We start from the raw sequence: 21519 nt of genomic DNA on the forward strand, positions 1-21519 counted from the left end.
TTTAATAACTGTATTAAGTTTTATTTACTTTTTTTCTGCAAAGAATGAGTGTATTTAATTTTTTAAGAAACAGCCACTTTGCCCTCATGGGTTCTGGTCATTCTTGTCACACTTTAGCATTACCTTCACTCCCATCCCATTCTTTGTGGTTTCAAATGCCTCAACAGCCTTTTCTAAGGGAAACCGGTGAGTGACCAATGGGGCGACATTGACTCTCTTTGATGACAGCATGGATATAGCCATTGGCCACCTACAAAACACAAAAACCCTCTATTAACCAAACTACCTGAACTAAGCTCCACAGAATAGGTCTGATTTGTTATTCTCATAAATATCCATATGCGTACATGTGAAATCTACAAAAAAATACTATTGTAAATGTGAATGTGCTGTGAATGTCATTGTTGCCTTATGTGAAAGGTCATTTCAAATAAAGTGGCTTTTCCATGATTATGAAAGTGTAATATACAATGCACTTCATATTCAAATCAACCTCTTTGTCAAAAAGATTCAATAAAAGTATAAACCAGTGCTTTTATGAGGCAATATATTTGCCATATGTTGTTTCAGTGTAGTTTCTTTAGTAAATGGGACAAGAAAATTGCTCATAAATTACTGGAGTGTGACTCACTTAGGATTATGTTTATTTCCTTGTGTCAACTGCCTATACCCATGGACAAGTAACTTAATAGATACTATTACCTCTATAGTGCAAGGTCTCATTGTTGTTTAGTAATTATGAGTACCACTATAAAATAATAAATAAATTAATATGAAAGAGGACTATGCTTTCCTTTTTTAATACATACCAAATACCTAATTCTCAAGATATGCCAAGGGCTTGCCATGTTTCTACAGTATTAAGCACTGGGAAAAATACTTACGTATTGCAGTATCTGAATATGCCCCTGATATCGACTTCCCTCACAGCCGCATTTACAATAGGAACATTAACCATTGCAGGACCCAAGCCAACGAGTATTAGGGTTCCACCAGAGCGAGTTGCCTAGAAAATAAATATTGAAACATAAAAGGACGAGAGAGCCCATATAAAGAATACATTAATTATTTGTGCTATGAAGATTCTTTGTTCCATTCAATTGACCCTCAGATGCACATTTGATAATTCAGAAAGACTGTGTCAGAGCGTAAGCAATTTGCTGTTAATGCAGACAGGCCAACTTTAAAGGGGTTGTTCACTGTAAAGTTTGTGAATGTTATAGAAATGTCCTATTCCTAGCTACTTTATTTGTGTTTTAATTATTTGCCTTCCTTTTCTGCATTTTTCCAGCTTTCAAATGGAGGTCACTGACCAAAGCAGGCAAAAAAATATTGCTCTATGACCTATTCATATTTCAGTCTCGTATTCATTGGATCTTCATACCATAAGTCCACTAAAAAATCAGGTAAACATTAAATAAGCTCAATAGGTTGATTTGCTTCTAATATGGATTTCCATAATGTGGAGCTTTCTGGATAACTGGTTTCTGGATAACGATCCCATTTCAAATCAACTGCACAGTTACTGGAATGAGCGGGCTCCCTAACTGTGGGACAGACAGTAGTAATGTGCGGGTTGACCTGATACCCGCGGGACCCGCAGGTCGGGCAGGTTCAGGTTAAATATTGGGTGTCCATGGCGGGTACGGGTTGGGTGCAGGTTATACTGGGGCACTACAATACCTCTTTCTAATTTTCTGGCTTGCCGTTCTGACCCACACATTGCCAGTCCAGGCCTGCTTGAAACCTTTTCTGGCATTTTCGTAGGCACCGCAAACATAGATTAGCCAGAAGCGCTGGACTCCACCAGCAGCCAAAGACCCTCAGGGCAACTCACTCTTCCAGTCACTGACTCGGCCAATGAGCAATCGTTAAAGAAAGCCTAATCGGTTGCAAGTCATGAGACTAGACAGCGGACTTGCTGATTAGCCATTGGGTTGTATGTTGTGGTTTCTATGGAGACGTGTAGAAACTATGCTGTCTCGGGCAGAAAGTTATAAGGAGTCAGGTAATGAGGAATTATAGGGCTGAATCCTGCGAGTCATGCAAAGGAAGTGCCATTCCCTTCTGCCGTGTAATTGCATCTGGTAACTATGGTAACTTGGATCTGTGTACCGCCATCTTGGTTGGGGCTAAAGTGGTTTTGGTTAAAAAGTCACTAGAAACGCATAGTGTTGGCCTCTAACTCCCAGCCTAGAGGCTCATATTAATATATATATTAATCCCCTGAAAGATGAAATATCCCTTCAGCTATGGGCGGAGAATTATATACGGGCTACAGGGGTCACAGCCACACATCAGAACTAGGGTAAAACCCCTCCACCACAGAGAGTTACACGGTGTAAGGAGGAGGGGCCAATTCATGGTGTTAACTCCTGGGGCCCAAGTTATTCCCCTGTGCTATGGGCTGATCATGCTGAGCCTTGGGCTCCATCTCCCCTCTACAAACCCATGGGCATAAGCTGGCCAATAGGATCCCACTACCCGGTCACAAACTGACCAATAAGATCTGCATGAAAGCAAGGGCTTTACTAACCCTTTAAATGTGAATCCTCTTTGGCTGATCTGATACGATGATTAACCCTTTGTGGTGAATGTTATAGGTCTGTACAGAGGGGCAGCACAACTGCACATATCAGCATGTTGCTCTGTCTCACTGTGGCTCATGGGCTCATGTCAATTCATGTCTTTTGCTTTTGTATACCTGACTGATTCTCATTGTGCTGTATTGCATTCATCAGGTCGTGGCTGTGTTTTCTGAGATCTGGCTTTTTGTGACTCGCATTACTCATGCATGTGCAGGTTGGGTGTGGGTCCTACAATGGAAATATTTTGCGGGTTAGGGTCGGGTGCGGGTTATGGGTTTGCGGGTTAGGGTCAGGTGCGGGTTGAGTTTTTCCTGACCCGCACATCTCTACCAGACAGATATACTAAAATAGAAATAGCCATGGGGAGGGAGATATAGTAAGTAAGAGAGTCAACTTAAACAGTTATATCTGAAATGTTTTACAAGTGACATTTAGAACTACTAATCCACTAATTACTAATCCACTAATTCATCTACCATTGTTTGTTGTTTTTTGTGGTACCTTTTTTATGGTGCTGTCTATTTGTGGTTAAAGAATTAGAGCATTAGCAGAAAACTGTCCCTTCCAAACAGTCGGAAGAAGAGTCAATGTTTAACTTACATAGATTCCTGCTTGGATACAGGATTCTGCTCCAGTGCACTCAATAGTAATTTCTGGCATAGTTCCAAGCAATTCCTCAACCCTCTGTGCAATGACCTCTGGTGGCTCAGTGGTAACTTGAACAACAAAATCGGCTCCCAGTTCTTTGGCCTTTTCTAACCTTGGTAAAGATAAATCTAGTAAAAAGTAAATGAAGGTGAGATGAACTTAATCTGTTCATTAGTTATAATTTACTATTACTACTACTACTACTACTACTATTATTACTATTATTTAACAAATCTATTTAGCTCATCATACAGTTCAATATAAGACTTGGAAGACAACTGGGATGCAAGCCTTGTTAACGCTTCCATGGTTATTCATTAAACAGGTATGAGACCTGTTATCCAAAATGTCTTTTAATACCTTCAGTCTACTAAAAAAAATTAAAAACAATACCAGCATGTTTGTTCTCTCTCCAATATATTGATATATATATCAACGTTTCGGCCCTCACATGGAGCTTGATAAAGGCTCCATGCGAGGGCCGAAACGTTGATGTAATAAATGCTTTATCTTTTTGATGAAAATCCTGGTGTGCTTCAGCTTTTTCTGCCTCTATATATATATATATATATATATATATATATATGTATATAGTATACACATACTTACCACTTATTGCAACTTGAGATGCTCCCATCATCTTCGCCACTAGAAGAGAAACCAACCCAATAGGCCCTAAAATATACAAAAGAACATTAAGTCTAAACAAACATAACAAAAAAAGACAGGTAAACTACTTTAATTCCTCAGCTTGGCCATGCTTAGACTACCTGCACCACAGATAAAAACTCTGCTTCCAAGAGTCACTCCAGCTCTTCTACAAGCATGGATCCCAACAGACAGAGGTTCAATCAGTGCACCTTCCTCGAATGTTACATTGTCTGGAAGCCTGAAATAAAATGTAAGCAAACCCCTTTATTGCAAATTACTGAGAACTGTGTTTTGTCACTGAAGAAGAAAGGAGGAGAAGAGAAGCTGAAGAAATGCTAAGGGGAGAGGACAGAGGAGAAAGAACAAGCAAAATTGCAAAATAGAAAAAAGTTGATAAAGGTAGATATTGATAAAAACAAAGATTATGGAAATTATAACATTATAGAAGAGGTCTGCTGGTTGTTCTTCAATAATTTATTAAATAGCCAGTGTCTTTTACCCTGCTGGATGCTCTGAGATACTCCACATGCCTTAAAGCATGTTTATGTTTAAAAATTCGTTAGTGAACAATGAAAAATAAACACCAAGACAAATTAAACTTTTAAATAGCAAAGCCTTTATTAAGAAATAACTTACAGAAAGTCCACTTCCTGTCCTCTTCAGAAACGGCGAAAAGGCGACCATCCATCCTGCAGCGATCGATTTCTCATCCCTGGCTATTCACTGAAAAGGCATCGCCTTCATCCTCCTCCTGGTGTCCAGCATCAGCGGTGTCATGGTCTCTCCTGCAATTTCCCGACTCCTGGTATGATAGCAGTGTCAAGTTTGTTCCTGTGCTGGCGCGATCAACTAACAGCAGCGGGTCCTCTCACATCCCTTCCACTAGAGTCTCCCGACGCACACTCGTTAGTGGCTGTAATAGTGCTGCCAGGACAGAGCACAAGACTTCCCCGGGTGCAGTTTAGTTCCAGCCGGTCCTGAAGCCGCTTTGCAGCTTCTCCTCTCGTTTTTTTTCTCTTGTCCCTAATGAATGAAGAGCTTCGTCTTGCGCCAGGGGTTGCTCCAGTTCAGCGCACTTTGGCTGCTTCTGGCTTCACCTTGTCAGGTGATTAACCCTTTGCTGAAAATAAGAAACAGCCCTTAAAATAAGCACAAAATAAGCAGCCCCTGTGTGTGTGGGGATCAGTTAGATTTCAGAGCGAGGAGGAGACTGAGAGGAGAGGCAGCAAAGCGGCTTCAGGAAATGCTGACTGCGCCCGGCTGGAACTAATCTGCGCCCGGAGAGTCTTGCACTCTGTCCTGGCAGCACTATTACAGCTACTAGCATGAACGAGTGTGCGTTGGGAGACTCTAGTGGAAGGCATGTGAGAGGACCCGCTGCTGTTAGTTGATCGCGCCAGCACAGGAACAAACTTGACAGGAGTCGGGAAAATTGCAGGAGAGCCCGTGACACCGCTGCTGCTGGACACCGCTGCTACTGGACACCGGGAGGAGGATGAAGACGATGCCTTTTCAGTGAATAGCCAGGAATGAGAAATCGATCGCTGCAGGATGGATGGTCGCCTTTTCGCCGTTTCTGAAGAGAACAGGAAGTGGACTTTCTGTAAGTTATTTCTTAATTAAGGCTTTGCTATTTAAAAGTTTAATTTGTCTTGGTGTTTATTTTTCGTTGTGCACTTACGAATTTTTAAACATTTTTTTTTTATGTTACTGGTCCTTTAAGCATTTTCTTTCAACCTGCTGTATGTTCACATAACAATAGCTACTTTAATGTTATGATTATAATAGCACAAAATGGCATTGAGTAGATGAACAAAGCAACTTGAAGGTAGAGATAATAAAGCTTAGACAGACAGAAACAATGGAAAGGACATCTCCTTTAGAGTGCATGTGTGTCCTGTTATTCTTAATTTAATTAAGTTAAATGAGGTGTGGCACAATGAGCCTTGAAAAGCACCCACTGTTGTCACTTAAGGCTGGTGACATACAGAAGGATTAGTCGCCAAGTGATAAATCTTCGCTGCTGCGGGCGACTTATTTCCCAGAAATGCCTTCCCACCAGCAAGAATGTGAATCTTCGAGGGAATTTGCATCACTTCTTTTTACAAAATCTCCCAAAGTTTCCTTGCGAGGTCACTTCGGAAAAAGAAGTGACGTGAATGCCATCCCACTGGTGATTCTAGCTGGTGGGAAGGCATTTCGGGGAGATTAGTCGACCTCAGCAGCGAAGATTTATTGCTTGCTGACTAATCTCCCCATATCCCACCAGCCTAAAGTATGGAAATGATGGATATGATAAGACTACAAAACCCAGAATTCTTCTATCTATGAATAAAAGCTGATTGGGGGGACAGGTCTGCAACATCTGGGGAGCCATAAGTTGGGGCCCTTGACTTATGTTGCTAAATGCAGGTGGCAGTTCTTACTGAAGTCTTTGAGTGGAATAAAACTGTAGCTAAAACTCATACTCACTTGTAGCAAAAGTTGGCATTGTGTGTATAATATCTGCATAAATTCCCATCATCAGGTGGTGTAGCACAGAAGAAAATGGTAGGCGACAAATTATACCTCCCCATTTTACAGAATTCATCTGTTTCTCTAGGAACCCCAGGCTCTATAGCAACTCGGTCACCTGTAAGAAACACTTGCAGCTGTAACTAAAACAAACATACTGTAAATGTGTGTATATCTATACAGTGACAGCTGTTGCCATTAAAAAGAGTCACCCAAAGACTATGCTAATGGCTGAGCTGAAATATGTAATCAGCAAAATATAGAATTGGCTGTTTTCTAAATAATTCAGTGCCAAACAATTAACATCACCTTACAGCTTGGAAACACTACACACCCATATGTTATATACACAGTGATGCCTATAGTATGCACACTATTATAAGTTTAAAATACAATGTTTATTAACTGGCACTAATGTAAAAGGAGGGACCCCGACTTTTGTTATCTTTGATATTATGTTTTTTTTAGAAGACTGTGATTTATTTGAATTTAATTGTTTCAAGAGAAGATCATGGCTAAAATAAGCAGAATTTTGCTACACCAAGCAATTTCTTTTTGTGTACATCACAGGGAATGTGCAAAAGGTGTAAGCAGTAAAATCCACCTTGCAGAGATGTTTGACAGCGGCAAATAGAGGGAACCAAATTAATTTAGTGCAGTCATTTATAATATATTTGGTATAATTGTTCCCTTAGCTAAGTCAATTATCTATAACCTTTTTATGGGTTATTGGTGGGCCTGACAATATTTTGGACCACAAAGAAAAGCCTGAGCCTGAAAGCCATGATCTATATCCTCCCATAGTCCCATAATCCGCATCTGACTAGGCAGCAGCAGTCAACAATGCAGGAAAAGCTTGAGTAATCCATATTCTGTATTTAAAGAACACAAAAGCAATTCCCTGTCCTTGAGAAAAGTTTGTAAATGTCATTTAAACAGCTTTAGGCAAATATTAAAGAGGAGGAGTGAGTATTGACAGAGGTTAAAGTTCATGTCAAGTTGTTTGAACAATCCAACAGCTCTTGCTACTGTAAATTCCTCCCTGCAGAAAGACTTTGGACACATTGAAGGCATCCAAGTTGTTGTTGCATTATTGTGTGCACATTGCCTTATCCCCAAGTTTTTTTTTTGTTGAGTGCCATAAGGAAAACACAGACAGACATGCTGATCTGGTTTCTGTGTGTTCTAAACTGAATTTGATCATAAGGTAACACTATGGATCATGCAACATAATATATTTGAAAATAATTGTGGATTGTATGTATGAATCTTTTTGAAGAAGTTGCATATGCAAATTAGGATTCGGTATTCGGCCCAATCTTTCACCAAGGATTCAGGGATTCGGCCGAATCCCAAATAGTGGATTCGGTGCATCCCTAAATAAATCTGGATGTTAGTATCCCATCTGGCGAACAAAATGCCTAGAGTGATTATTAGTTTTACAAATTACATCAAAAAATCCTGTGTACTACAGGCAATACAATTTTATGAACACTGGAATTTAATAAGGAAGCACTTGTATAAAATACTTATAGGTACTATCAAAATCTGCAAACAGCATGTAAACGCAATACAGCTTTTATTTTACCTGGTTTAAGGTGAGATACAGAGGCTCCTACTTTGACCACTGTTCCCGACGCTTCATGCCCTAGAACCATCGGTTTTTTCACAATGAAATCTCCAATACGACCATGCTGCCAATAGTGGACATCTGAGCCACATATTCCAACAGAATGCATCTTAAGCAAAACTTCTATTGGATGACAAAAAAAGGAAAAACTATAATATATGTTAGGATTCCTCAAGAATAATGTAATAAATGTTTTCAAAAGTCTAGTAAACCACTGCAACAGCTGGAGACAAAGTAATTACAGATACCTAACATATGGGGGATTCACAGAAGTGGAGAGAACATAAGTGGTGTAAATACAGTTTACATACGGAAATGTGTAAAATTCTATTTTAGTCTCCACCTTTCATTTTCTGTTGAAAATGAGTTTTTAAAAACAGAAACGGTGTACAAACATTTTCAATTAAACTCAAACTTGTTTAAGCTCATTAAAAGCCTGACAATAGAATTTAAAAAAAACGAAAAGTGAACCCTTTGTATTTAGATTTGACAGCACTGATCACGACAAACAGAAAAATTCCAATAAACAGCTAAGATCCTGAGTTCAAATCAATTGTGAAATGGCAATGTCTGCAGAGTTTGTATGTTCTTTTAAACTCCAAAAACACACAGACAGTTTAATTGACTGTAAGTTACAGTAGGACAGGGACTATGAGCAATCTCTCTAAAGTGCAGCATAACGTCCCAGCATTTGTTCAGCTACAGTATCCACAAACAGTTTTATGCTGTAGCTGTACAACAGCAGAACAGATCAAATACATTTTTAAAAATGGTTTCTTTCAAAGCTGTTTTACTTGGGGTCCTGTCATAAAACAGAACAATCTGAAACATGATGGGTATAGTAGACAGAGGGTTGCTTTACTTAGAGCATGTTAGCACTGATTCCCTGACTGTGCATCACTAGGAGACAGCTGAATGCCCTGCCATTTATTTATTTATTGCAAAGGGGTAGATATAGCTGGCAAGATAATTTGATTGACATGGTGTCTTATTAAAGCCAAGCACAGTCTGCCTGGAAAAACGTCCTTTGTAAAAGGTGCAAGATCAACACAGTAAGGTTTTTTTGGGCTGGGCTGCTCGCATGCTACTCAAAACGGCATAGTTACAAAATTAAAAAGACTTTTTCTGGTACTGAAAGCTATTTTTTCCCTGGATTCATGGTCCAGAGGTATTTGCCAATACCCTTTTGTCATATCTAGTGTAGATATATACTTTGCCCCACCTAAACCCATCAATTAAGTCATCAATTCTGGGTAGTGGAAAAGTTTATCTTAAGAAAATCAATACAGAATCTTATTTCCCCATTCTTTTTTGGTACCAAGACAATAGGTGAACACCATTCACTTTTTGAGGGTTCTATAACTCCAAGTTGCAACATTTTGTCAACTTCCTGGTCTACCACTGACTTATATTTCTCAGGTATTCTGTATTGTCTCTGCCGAATGGGCTTGGCCTAATGAGTATATTTATAGTATGTTCAATTAAAGAAGTACGTCCAGGGGTTTTTACTAGTGTGTCCCTATTTTGATTTAGTACAACTAAAAGGTCATAATGCTCTCTATCATCAAGGGGACCAATATCAATATCCCTTAAAGGTTCACTTGAGGAAGTTAATCTTTGATAGGCTTGCTCTGCCATATCAGGAACACATTCCTTTAATACCACCATTGATGCTTTCTCATCTCTCTTTCCATTTTCTTAGTAGGTTAACATGGTAGATAGTTTTCTTACGTTTACCTGGCATTTCAATCTCCAAATCAACAGGGCCTACTTTGCGGGTGATTAGAAAAGGACCCTGCCACTTTGCTAGTAGTTTGTTTTCCTTATTTGGCAACAGTAATAAAACCTTCTCACTTGGTTGAAATGTGCGGTACCTTGACTGGTCATACCAAATTTTTTGTTTATGTTGGGCTTCTTTTCGATTCTCCTGTGCTAACTCACATATTTTGGTTAATTGTTCTCTCGTGTTAATAATGTGAGTTAATATTTGAGGCTCTGCAGTATCCTAAACCCAGTTTTCTTTTATCACATCAAGAATTCCCCTGGGTTGTCTCCCATAAAGCATTTCAAAAGGAGAAAATCCAGTGGACATTTGTGGAACCTCCCTATAGGCAAACATTAAGTATGGAAGCCATTTCTCCCAATGTTTTGGGTCCTCCTCAACAAATTTTTGAAGCATGCGCGTCAGTGTCTGATTCATCCGTTCGATCAAGCCATCCATTTGACCTTGTACTTGTACAAACAGATTTTACCCCTAGCAAGTTGTATAGTTATTTTAAGAATGAAGAGGTAAAATAAGTTCCTTAGTCAGTTAATACAACCTTAGGAATTCCTACTCTGCTAAAAATTTTTACAACCTCTTCTGCAACTCTCTTTGCAGTAATGTTACTAAAAGGAATTGCTTCTGGATACCTTGTACAATAGTCACATACAACCAAAATATACCTACTACCCTTATTACTTCTCTCTAAGGGGCCCATTATGTCCATAGCCACCTAAACAAGCATTGCAAGGGAATAGGTATCAGTGGAGCTTTGTCTTTTTGCCTTAATGGTGCTGTCATTTGACAAGTGGAAGATGTATCACAACATGATGCTACATCTTTATGCACACCAGGCCAGAAAAATCTGTACAGAATACTTTTGAGAGTCTTGTCTCTACCCAGGTGACCAGCCATGGGTATTTCACGAGCCAGTCTAAGGATTTCTCTGCGATATTTCACTGGTAACTGCTTAACTCTGTAGCCAAGCTTGGGATGTTGACACACTCTCATCAAAATTCTGTATTTCAATACATACATTGGTATATTTGCACATTCATTGTCATTTTCAACCACATTTTTATCAAATTCTTTAAGAGTTTCATCTTTATATTGTTCATTTGCAATAACAACAGCCCAATTAATATGAGGTGACATTTTTACAAGGTGTTCATGTCTCCATTTTTTTTCTAAGTTTTCTTCTTTCTTATTTAGACTTATGGGGTTTCCCGCCACCTTGGAAAAGGTCATCCTCAAATAGAAAAATCTCATGCGAAGCATTTTTTCCCCTTTTGCTTGAGACCATGTAGTGACAGCTGTAATGGGTGCAGAAGCTTCACTCAGTATTTGAAAAAACCCTGGAAAGTCTCGACCCAAAATCACAGAGTAGGGCAAATTATCCATTACTCCAACAGTAATGGTCTGTAACTCATGTCCAAGATCAACAGTCACTTGGGTTGTTAAATAAGACTTTATATCACCATGGACACATTTGATTAAAGTCTTGCCCTTTCTGGGTAGATGCATCAAGACATTCCTTTTAAGTAAGGTCTGTGGGCATCCAGTGTCGATCAGGGCCTCAACTGGTTTACCATTAACTTTAACAATTTTTAAGAGCCCTTTCCCAGTACCCACTACTGATATTGGACTTGCTTTTTTATCTTTTTTACAAAAGCGAGAAATATACCCCTTTTCCCAACATTTAAAACAGGCCTGCTGAGCAGTAGGAGCTTTTGCCCCTGTATCACCACTCTGTGGAGGGTAGTGACATTGGGGAATCTTACGACAGGCTGCTGAACAGTAATTTTCCTAGCCTGGAAATAATCCTCAGCCAGGGCTACTGCCTTGGACCCTGACTCTGGATCCAGATGCACACACCATCTGGCAGGATGTTAAGGAATTGTTCTAAGACTATCACATCCAGGATCTCCTCCTTACTTTTTCCTGTTAGCTTGATCCACTTCAGGAGCAGCTCTTCCAGCTCTTCAAATGTCACAAAGTTTTCTTCGTGACATTCGGCGCATGCGCAGTAGAGCCGTACCGGTAAATGTTCCTACTGCGCATGCACCAGAAGACGCCGGTCAAAGCAGGAAGAAGACGCGCGTGGGAGAAGATGGCGACTGTGAACTCCGTGGACAGGACCTGCGCAGAGGGGTGAGTAACAAGTTAGGGGCCTTTGCCCAGGGGGGACAGGTAGGCCAGGGGGGAGGAGGGGCAACACAAGGAAGGGGGAGGGGTTTTGCGCCCAGGGGGTTTCCTTCTCCTTTAATCTCTGTTCATGCTTAGTTCCAGCAATGAAATTGCATCCCACTTCTGACACCAAGTGTGGTGTGGGCCCTTTAACAGAGGTTGCTGAAGCTTGCTTGGCAAAGAAAAATGTAGCTTTATTTCTTTAAAGCAGAAGGTAAAGTGTTATACAGCTCAATTCAGCATAGCATCAGAACAGCAGAGCAGTCTTTCCCTAGGTCTTTTCTTGAAGACAGCCAAAACCAGACTGACTCTTGCTGATTGGTAGCAGCCTTTTATACCCGAACATAGAGTGTAGTGCTACACAATCAATCTCACCGCTTTTTGTAGCGTCGGGTGCCGGCTGCGACTCTGTCTGCCCAGGTCCACTTCAAATTCCGATACAAACTCCAGCAGCACTCCGGTATAGTGAAAGCAATGTATTTGTGCAAATGAAGCAACGACGTTTCGGGCATAACCAGCCCTTTATCAAGCTTCTTCAAGCTTGATAAAGGGCTGGTTATGCCCGAAACGTTGCTTCATTTGCACAAATAAATTTCTTTCACTATACCGGAGTGCTGCTGGAGTTTGTATCGGCCTTTTATACCCAAGGCTCCCAGCATGCTTTGTGGTTCTGTGACATCATACATTTAAATTTTAACAATAATTACAATTTTTACCAGTAAATGTACATAACAGTCTGTGCAGATTATAACATAAAAAAATAAAAAAGGAAACCAAGTTTAAATTAAAAGCTATGCAAATGCCTGTGCACAGCTGACAATTATAAGGATACACCCTTGTGTTTCACCAAACCCTGAGCAAACTGAACAACTTGGGAAACTGAGGTAAAGAGTATTTTAAACTTTAAATGTTTAAAGTTTGCGCACTTACATCCAAAAACTGTGTTTTAGGTTTTAGTGGCAAGTTAGATGATTTTCTAAGAGAAAAAACACATTTTTAAATGATTTAGCATTTCAGATCTGCAAACAGCAGTTTTTCACAAGAAAGAACTAGTACTGTCCACAGATATCTTAAAAAAAAAATATTTAAGCTACATGACTCATGTCACAGGGGCGATTTAAAAAATCCAGAAAAGTGTTGGGGAAAAAAAGTGTGACTTTTTCGTGGCTTATTAGGCAACAAAACTGCGACAATTCCCGAATACAAAAATACTCCAGCTAAAACCTGTTGAAAACACGTAGAAGTAAATGGCAGATGTCCCTTTTACAACTGAAAGCTCTTTCTTTGATTAATGGAAGAGGTTTTTGGGTGTTTTTGATGCTGCTTTTGTGCGGCAATATGAAAAAGTTGGTTACAAAATTCTGTCCAGATCTGCAGTATGTCTCTTAGTTTAATGTTGTAGTGTGATGTACTGTAGTTCTACAGATGATCATTTTTGTAATTGTTAATTGGTATTGTTACACAAAAACTAAGGAAAATAAAAAATAAAAAGGAAAGGGAAACTAGAAAATAGCAGTACAAAATACTGTATATATATATATATATATATATATATATATATATATATATATATATATATATATATATATATATATGTAAAAGTCATGTAGCACATCAGGATATCAGAATTTCAAAAGTAACATGACAATTCCCAATCCCAATTCATGCCCCCATATTCCTCTGTAGTCTTAAAGTGGTAGATCCAATATACTTCCTTAGCTAATAACCTTTTATTCATATTACCAGATAACAGATTCCTTTGGAACAGAGATATCAGTGTCAAACATATTATATAATTATATATATATATATATATATATATATATATATATATATATATATATATATATATATATATATTGTTAATACTCTACAGGCTGAACATTGTTTTACTGAACCTGCATATTTAGGGACTGTCCACACGGGTTTAAAGAAAAATTTTTATTTTCTATTCGATTCAATCAAAGGGGCACTATATTGACTTATTTCATAAATTAGTACAGCGGGACATAGAGTCTCTGAGTGCCTCTGAAAAAGCCCATTATAGGCCCAAGAATTTAACCCATGGTGAACATCAGGCTTTACTTTCTTTAAGTCGTAATAAGAAGGTTGTGATAGGGGAGCATGCTTGCAATGGAGTGAGCAGCACGCACTGCGGAGTAGCTCCGTGCCAACTGAGCCCAAACATCTGCTAAAGCGGATTCTAAGGCAACCGGAAAGCACCAGGTAGTGCGGACAGAGAGCTGAGCCATTAGCGATGGGCAAGAAACGGCCCAAAGAAATGGCAGGAACGATGTCCCCGTACCTGCAAAACACACCAAGGGGCACATTTATCAAGGGTCGAATATCGAGGGTTAATTAACCCTCAAAGTTAAAAGCATTTAACAAAGCATTTAGCGCAAATCCTTCGATCGATCGAAGTAAAAATTGTTCGTTGGAGCGATAAAATCCTTCGAATCGAACGATAAAATCATTCAAATCTTACAATTCAAAGGGTTTTAATCGATTGATCGAACGATTTTTCTTCGATCAATAGTCGAACGATTTTTAGTTTGAATCGTTCGAGTCGAAGTCGAAGGTCGTAGTAGCCTATTCGATGGTCGAAGTACCCAAAAAAATACTTCGAAATTCGAAGTTTTTTATATTCGAATCCTTCACTCGAGCTTAGTAAATGTGCCCCCAAGTGTACGCAGGCCTCATCCAGATGGCGGAGAGGATTCGGATGCGGAGCCTCCACTTGACTCCTCAGCCCCTAGCTCTCCCGATCTGAAGGTGAGCAGGCAATTGTGAGTGCCCATACACCTACACAGAACCAAGAGCCAGTGACTGTACAGATCCTCTCACAGCACCTAACTGTACTGCATGATACAATTACCGCTACTATAGCAGATACAGTCAAAGCAACGCTTAAGGATATACAAATGGAGGTAATTAGCCTCGGGGAACGAACTGATCACCTAGAGACCACAACAGATGAGCTTATCCAAAGGCACACAGCCTTAGAAGAGGAAAACCAGTGCCTGAGATCTGAATTGGTCTCTTTAAAATTACATGCAGAAGACCTGGAGAACAGATCCCGCAGGCAGAACCTGAGGATCAGAGGTGTGCCAGAGGAGGTAGGTACACAGTATATTAGAACCTACCTGCGTACTTTATTCTCCACTATCAATCTAGATCTTCCACCGGAAGCTGTCATGCTTAATATTGAATTGTCTACAGCTCCAATGAGAAGTACACATTGGCGCTTGAATGAGTCCCTATTGAATGACACACAGTTATGTCTTGACGTATTACAAAGGATGAAAAATTATTTTAATGAGAATGTGAATTCTGTAACCAATATGTCAGTGCTGTGGGAAGCACATAAAGCAGTCCTCAGGGGTAAATTTATAGCGATATCAGCTCACAGAAAGAAGGCAAAGCTAAAAGGGGGTGGTGACAGAAATAAATTATTGCTACAGCGCGAGGCTAAATGGATCCATAAATAGAACACAATGGCACCACGTGGACAAAATGAGATGCACTCATTGGCATGCTTTATCTAAACTGTGTAAAGAAACCCTACCTATGATGTTCAAACTCGTCGATTCAAGAATGAAGTATATATAACTTATGGGGAATAGTTAGAAATTATTCAGGTTTTTCTTAATGTTATATGGAATACTCTTATTTGGACGATTTATTGGTTAATTTAGTTTACCGAGTATGTTGACAATAGGCAGTATCTCCTCTTTGAATGAATTTTTTTCATTCATCAGTGTGTTCTGAGCAGTCCTGATGCACCCCGAGAATTGGGGAAATATCAGATGATGAGCCCTCTAGAAAAAATGGGTGATATATAGGATGGGTCAGAAAACACTGGTAGGAGATAGACATTTTGCTGATTAACATTTACTCATTGGAAAAAGGAATGGGTCTGTTGATATTGAAAATTACTTATAATAATTGTCTGGATTTGGACTGTGCATTTGATCTGAGGAGATATGTTGAGTTTCCATATAGATATAGTTGAGATTGTTTTTAACCAATGATTTTAGATTTTACATGAAATAATGGTGTTCACTTATAATGTTTTTATATTTATTGCACATTGTCACTTTAGCACATTGAAACAATAAGAATTGGTCACGATGACCCTTAGTTGACATATAGTATAATCAGCATATATTGCTATTTGACTTTGTTACATCTGCAGTAGGTACAGACTTCATTAACTGGATACTTTTAGCACAAAATATATTTATTATCACTATGTAACATCATTTTATACAAACTATATTAGTGTGATGAGTTTAACAAATAGAGCACTCTATACACCTGATGTAAGACTCAATAAGTATGCATGGTGTGAAGGGGGGGTCCTATGTGGGTGGAGGGTATTTTAGTTTATTGGATTTTGGTATATTCACATCCTGATGACGGTCCCTTGAGGTACCGAAATGCGTAGATGTTTATATGATCTAGTAAAGGACTTCTCAAAAATACCTTTATGCCGTGAGTGCTTCCTTTTACTACTGGACTGTATATTGAACTTGGTTAGCACCCGGCGAAATTGCTTAATGGCGGAGGTGAGTGCCGGTAATCAATGTCTTATATATAGTAATTTTCTATGGTGATCTAAGGGTTAATGGTTTTATGGGTGAGGCTTGCCTTAATTCAAACCTGATGTGTGTGTGTGAACCAGTGTGTTTTTGAGAAAGTGGCTGGATAGCTACGAAACGCATTAAGCTTTGGTTCCTTTGGTTATGTGATGGAGTGCCTATTTTAATGAACAAATAAAATATTAACTTTTAAAATGACACTCAAGTTCAAGCTTCTCCTTCCGTGGGGCACCGGGGTTGTTACATGGTTCTGGATTACAAAGCTTACCAGGGAAGTTCTTCACGTGTTGCACATGGAGTATCGGTCTGCTCCCAGGTAATCTCCTTTTCCAATAATTGTACCAAAACACTCTAGGCTATGAACGATACAAGCAATGCCCTGTAAGGCTACAAATGTATAATTATTGGAACTTTTTATTACTCATCTTTATATTAAGGTCCTCTACTGTTCATATTTCAGTCTCATATTTCAATCTGGTTGCTATGGTAATTTGGACCCTAGCAACCAGATTGCTAAAACGGCAAATGGAAGCCAGTGTTGACCATTCCTCCTTTAAAACCATGTTAACCCATTATTTTAAGAACTTTTAAGACCATGTCCACATTAATGGTGGTAGCACACCAAAAAAACCAAATGGTTTGTGTTCACTGCAGAGATACCACTCATCACACATATGTGAAACATTTAAGTCATACCCTTAAATATACAATAAACCTAACCTCCCCAACATTCTTCATACTTTATGGATAACACAGCCCCCCAACACATGATTAAACACCTTAGTGGCCCCTAACAACAACTTCCAAATGTTATAAAACCCCCAGAAAAAACCCCGGGCTCACGTCTCACAGGGTACAGAGTAGGGCAGGTAGTGTATGGTACACCCAGGGAGCATAGGGTAGGCAGAGTATGGCACACACAGGGAGCATAGGGTAGACAGAGTATGGCACACAAGAAGCATAGGGCAGGCAGAGTATGGCACACATAAGGAGCATAGGGAAGGCAGGATAGAGCAGAAGACAGGATAAACTATCAGGACTCTAAGATGAACAGTTCATAATGTGCAACATACAGTGACACAATGCTGGTGCCCCTCCAGCAGTTTGTATGAGGTGTGAACAGGTGAACAATGTGGCCACTTTCAGTCAAGTCTGAGTTGTGAACAATACAGGGATTTATGGGTTTGAACAATAGAAGTGTTACAGGTGTGAACAATGCAGGAGAATTACCGGTGTGAACAATGCAGGAGTTTAATGTCTGTATTTGCAGGGGCCCATTAATATTAGTACTGATACCTTTTAAAGTTTACACAAGGCTAAGGAATCACAGCAGGCAGACTTTCATGTGGGGGCCAAACAATGGAGGATGCTGGTCATGCCAGTTGGACAGACCTGCTCTACATCATACTGAAAGTTAACTCAAAGGTGAATAACCCCTTTAATGGATGGGTTTGTCCTGGAAGTTAAAACAATTACAGTGGTCTTTGCCTTCAATTGACTGATCTATTTTGTCATTTTGTCACTTACCATTTGGACAAGGTTCTGGAATGGTCCGGTTTTCCTATAATCAATGAATGAAATATTTTTAAAACATATTAAATACATGCTGTTCCATCTATACAGGTGTGTTTATAGAGGAAAAGTTTGCGAAATTTAAAGTAGGGAACTCAATTTACAAAATACCTTGTTGCATTATGTCCTGTACCCACAAAAAGACAGGAGAAAATACTTAATGGACATTAACTATGAGGGATAGAAAGTGTATTAAACTAATATCTTACCAGACGAAGATCCCCAATTCCATGGACTACCACAGATAGGTTTTCAACTTCCGCACAGGGTTTATGTGCTGCCATTGCTTTCCCTCTCCCAATCCACTCTGCTGCTCTTTTCAGCACTGTTTCTTCTTTTACTTTGGACTTTTAGGTTAAAGTTTTAACAGAGACTTTTGTTTGCCTGATTAGGTTTAAGCTTTTGACCACAGTCCTGCAATGGAGAGTTTAATAATATTTGGCTTATACTTAACCTTATTACTTGCCTAGAGAAAATATATCATTAGATACACATTTTTAGTTCCAAGGCAGTATATTTTCCAACTGATTAATAAAGCAGTTATTAGTCGAATACTGGGGTGGATGCCAATTAGCAGATAATACCCCCCAGGTTTTTTATATATTAATTTGCAAAATAGAATAATAAAATTACCAATAGCAGAGGGATAAACAGATAGAAAACTACCTGTCTGCCACTTTCCTATGCAGCCAAGAAGCACATAAACTGGTAACAGCAAAACACTTGATTTGTCTTGATTTCATGTTGCCACTTTCTCAAGAATAAACTATAAGCCTGACTACAAAAGCAGATAAATATAAATACCTTCCCTTATGAGGCAATGATAAAACTATATTTAGACAAAACAGTTGTGGGTAACCTAGATTACTATAGTACTAAACTACATGGGAGATTTTGTAGGATGGTGTCAAATCGACAGATTGCATCCTACAAGTAAGATCAGGGACGATCCATGGGTTGCTGCCACCTGAGGCAGCAACCCCAATGCCGCCCCCCTCTCCCGCTCCGCGCTTAAAAGTTTAGCGTCAGAGCGGATCAAAAGGGGCGGTATCGCTAGTGCAATGAGCGTTTACTGTGCTTTCTGCACTAGCAGAGCCGAATTTCCAGTTTAAAAAATGGAAATTCGGCTCTTAAAGTTACAGGATGCAGCTTTTTCCCGCACCTTGCAAATGGCTGTTCACTGCCGCCTGAGGCAAGGTGCTCACCTTGCCTCATGGCAGGAACGGCCCTGAGTAAGATGTAGCTTCATGAGTTAAAAAATAATTGGAATGATAGATACATCTCATGTGTAAACTACATGGAAGTTTTGTTATCAGAAATGGCACTCCTGTCAAAAGGCAACACTGCTACACCTGACTAGATTAAATCCGATCTGACAGACTGAAATACATTGTATGTCTGCATAAACAAAACTCACCATTCAACTTTATCTGATCCGATTTACATTACAGCTGTGGGGAGCAGATGTAGGATCGTAAAAACCTTGTGCTGTTACATGACACGATTTTGTGGGTCAGATAAGATCTGACCCACAAAATCTGATCAAAATGTAGTGTTGTGTAGCCCATAATGACAGATTAGTGGTAGTTACCTCCTAGCATATTTTATCACAAGGACAGCAGTAATGATTTGCTTATTATATTTACAGAACACTAACACACAGCTACATATTTTTTTCACTGCTAGTCAATGATTCAAGTGCAGATTCCAACGTAACAACTTTTTAGCAAATTGAAGACAAGAGTAATGGCAATAAATACATTTTAAGCAACGTTGCAGAGATGTTACTAGAGGACAAACAGACCATGCGCTGCAGGGGTAATTGGGACTGCTGAGGGCTTTATGGGAGCAATTAATGAGCAAATTAAATATACTGTATATTGGTAAGAAATGTACATTTCTTTAAATTGGGGGAGCATTACAATTAATTTGGTGTGGGCCAAGTAATATTTATTTATTAATAATTAGTTATGCAAGTGATATTTAGTAGCGATATGCAAGCAATCTTTTTTAAGTAGCCTAGTAGGCTGCCCCCATTGCCATTTATGTGAATTGGCTAAGAACACTTGTTCATATCCTTATGCTTATCTTGCCAGATAGAAATAAAATGCATTCAGTGCAGCACTTTTTTTAAGGCTTCTCTTTAGTTTGGGCAAAAAAACTGCGATTAATATAGGTTGCAAACACCAACAAAAGTGTGTATTTACCTTTACAAATATCCACTTAATATTCTCCCTTCGACTTACAAAGTTTCATCTGCATTTAAGAGTTAACCTATAAAAATACTGTATATTAACCCCCCCCCTCCATACTGTATATACCAGCCCTCCCCAGTTTTTTTTGATACATGACTCTCTCCAGTCATATTCCTCTCATTCTCAGGAGGTGTAGCCAAGCTACAATGCTTTAGCAGGGAAATTGGTACAATACAAGTGCTATATTCCCCTAATTCCTGCCACTGCAAGTTCATTTGCTATCCTAACCTCCCCTAAAATACTTTCACAAAGAGCACATGCAAATGGAAACGAGTATAGCACACCTGATCTCTGTGCAAAGGTTGCAGCAAGCCTGGCATATGTCGGCAACAGAATGTTTTTTTCTTTCAATTAACTTTACTCAGCAGTGACATGAAACAGAACTGGCAACTGCTCGTGTTCTTGCCTATCTCCCTTGCTTGGTTTATTTATAATGTCTAACTTCGTTTCCATAGGGCATGGTAAGAAGGTGTCTAAGGATTAAATGGGCAAATTGGAGTTAAAAGTCACTAGATTTCAGTCTGTAATAGATTTTGCTTAACAACCTTAGAAATATAAAGTCATTTACAGTGGTGCTGCTTTTTCTGTTAAAGAAGAGTGGAATTAAATCAATGTTTTTCCATAATGAGTAATTTGGCCATTATAAAACTTTATAATGTTGCTTTTTGTAAAGAGTTTTAATATTAACCACAGATTTAAGACTCTGGGCACAAGCAGCATGAAGCAGGCTAAACATGGTTTCATGGTTTTTTTGTGGGGCAAAACAACATATTTTACAAGTAGCTATCAGCATACCTCCCAACTGTCCCTTTTTCGGAGGGACAGTCCCTCTTTTGACAGCTCAACCCGCAGTCCCTCATTTGTACTGGAAAGTCCCTCTTTTCTCGGCACTGAACAGCCAGAAAAAGAAGCAAAGTTTCTCACTTAATTGGCTTTTAGCAGAGAGCCCAGAACAGCTAACAGGTGCAAATAAGATACTTTGTAACAATTTTGAGACACAAAAACACAGTTTAGATAAGGAGAAATATTTTCAAACTTTCATAACCTGCCAAATTTTGTAAAACGAACATGGTAATTAAGGGGTGTGGCCACTGAAAGGGGTGTGGTCAAA

The 21519-nt window shown here is 39.2% G+C and overlaps 1 protein-coding gene across 1 annotated transcript; it reads right to left on the reverse strand.

Moving 5' to 3' along the window:
* Positions 1–20786, reverse strand: sord.S (sorbitol dehydrogenase S homeolog). The gene is made up of 10 exons (XM_018255525.2): positions 20693–20786; positions 18363–18567; positions 18109–18142; positions 7990–8154; positions 6360–6519; positions 4007–4125; positions 3846–3911; positions 3189–3364; positions 885–1006; positions 1–250 (listed from the first exon to the last, which is right to left on the reverse strand). Exons 2-10 carry the CDS (start codon positions 18435–18437, stop codon positions 85–87), a joined length of 1083 nt encoding a protein of 360 aa, XP_018111014.1. The 5' UTR covers positions 18438–18567; positions 20693–20786; the 3' UTR covers positions 1–84.
* Positions 20787–21519: the final 733 nt, after the last annotated feature.

This window comes from Xenopus laevis, chromosome 3S (assembly GCF_017654675.1).
Source record: "Xenopus laevis strain J_2021 chromosome 3S, Xenopus_laevis_v10.1, whole genome shotgun sequence".
Classification (NCBI taxonomy): Eukaryota; Metazoa; Chordata; class Amphibia; order Anura; family Pipidae; genus Xenopus; species Xenopus laevis.

Excerpts from the sequence above, each read along its gene's own strand:
- sord.S (XM_018255525.2), bottom strand. The coding sequence starts at position 18,437 with ATGGCAGCACATAAACCCTGTGCGGAAGTTGAAAACCTATCTGTGGTA. Across the intron at positions 4,126-6,359 it reads AATGCCAACTTTTGCTACAA|GCTTCCAGACAATGTAACAT; the intron begins GTGAGTATGAGT and ends ATTTTATTTCAG. Across the intron at positions 3,912-4,006 it reads AGTTTTTATCTGTGGTGCAG|GGCCTATTGGGTTGGTTTCT; the intron begins GTAGTCTAAGCA and ends TGTATATTTTAG.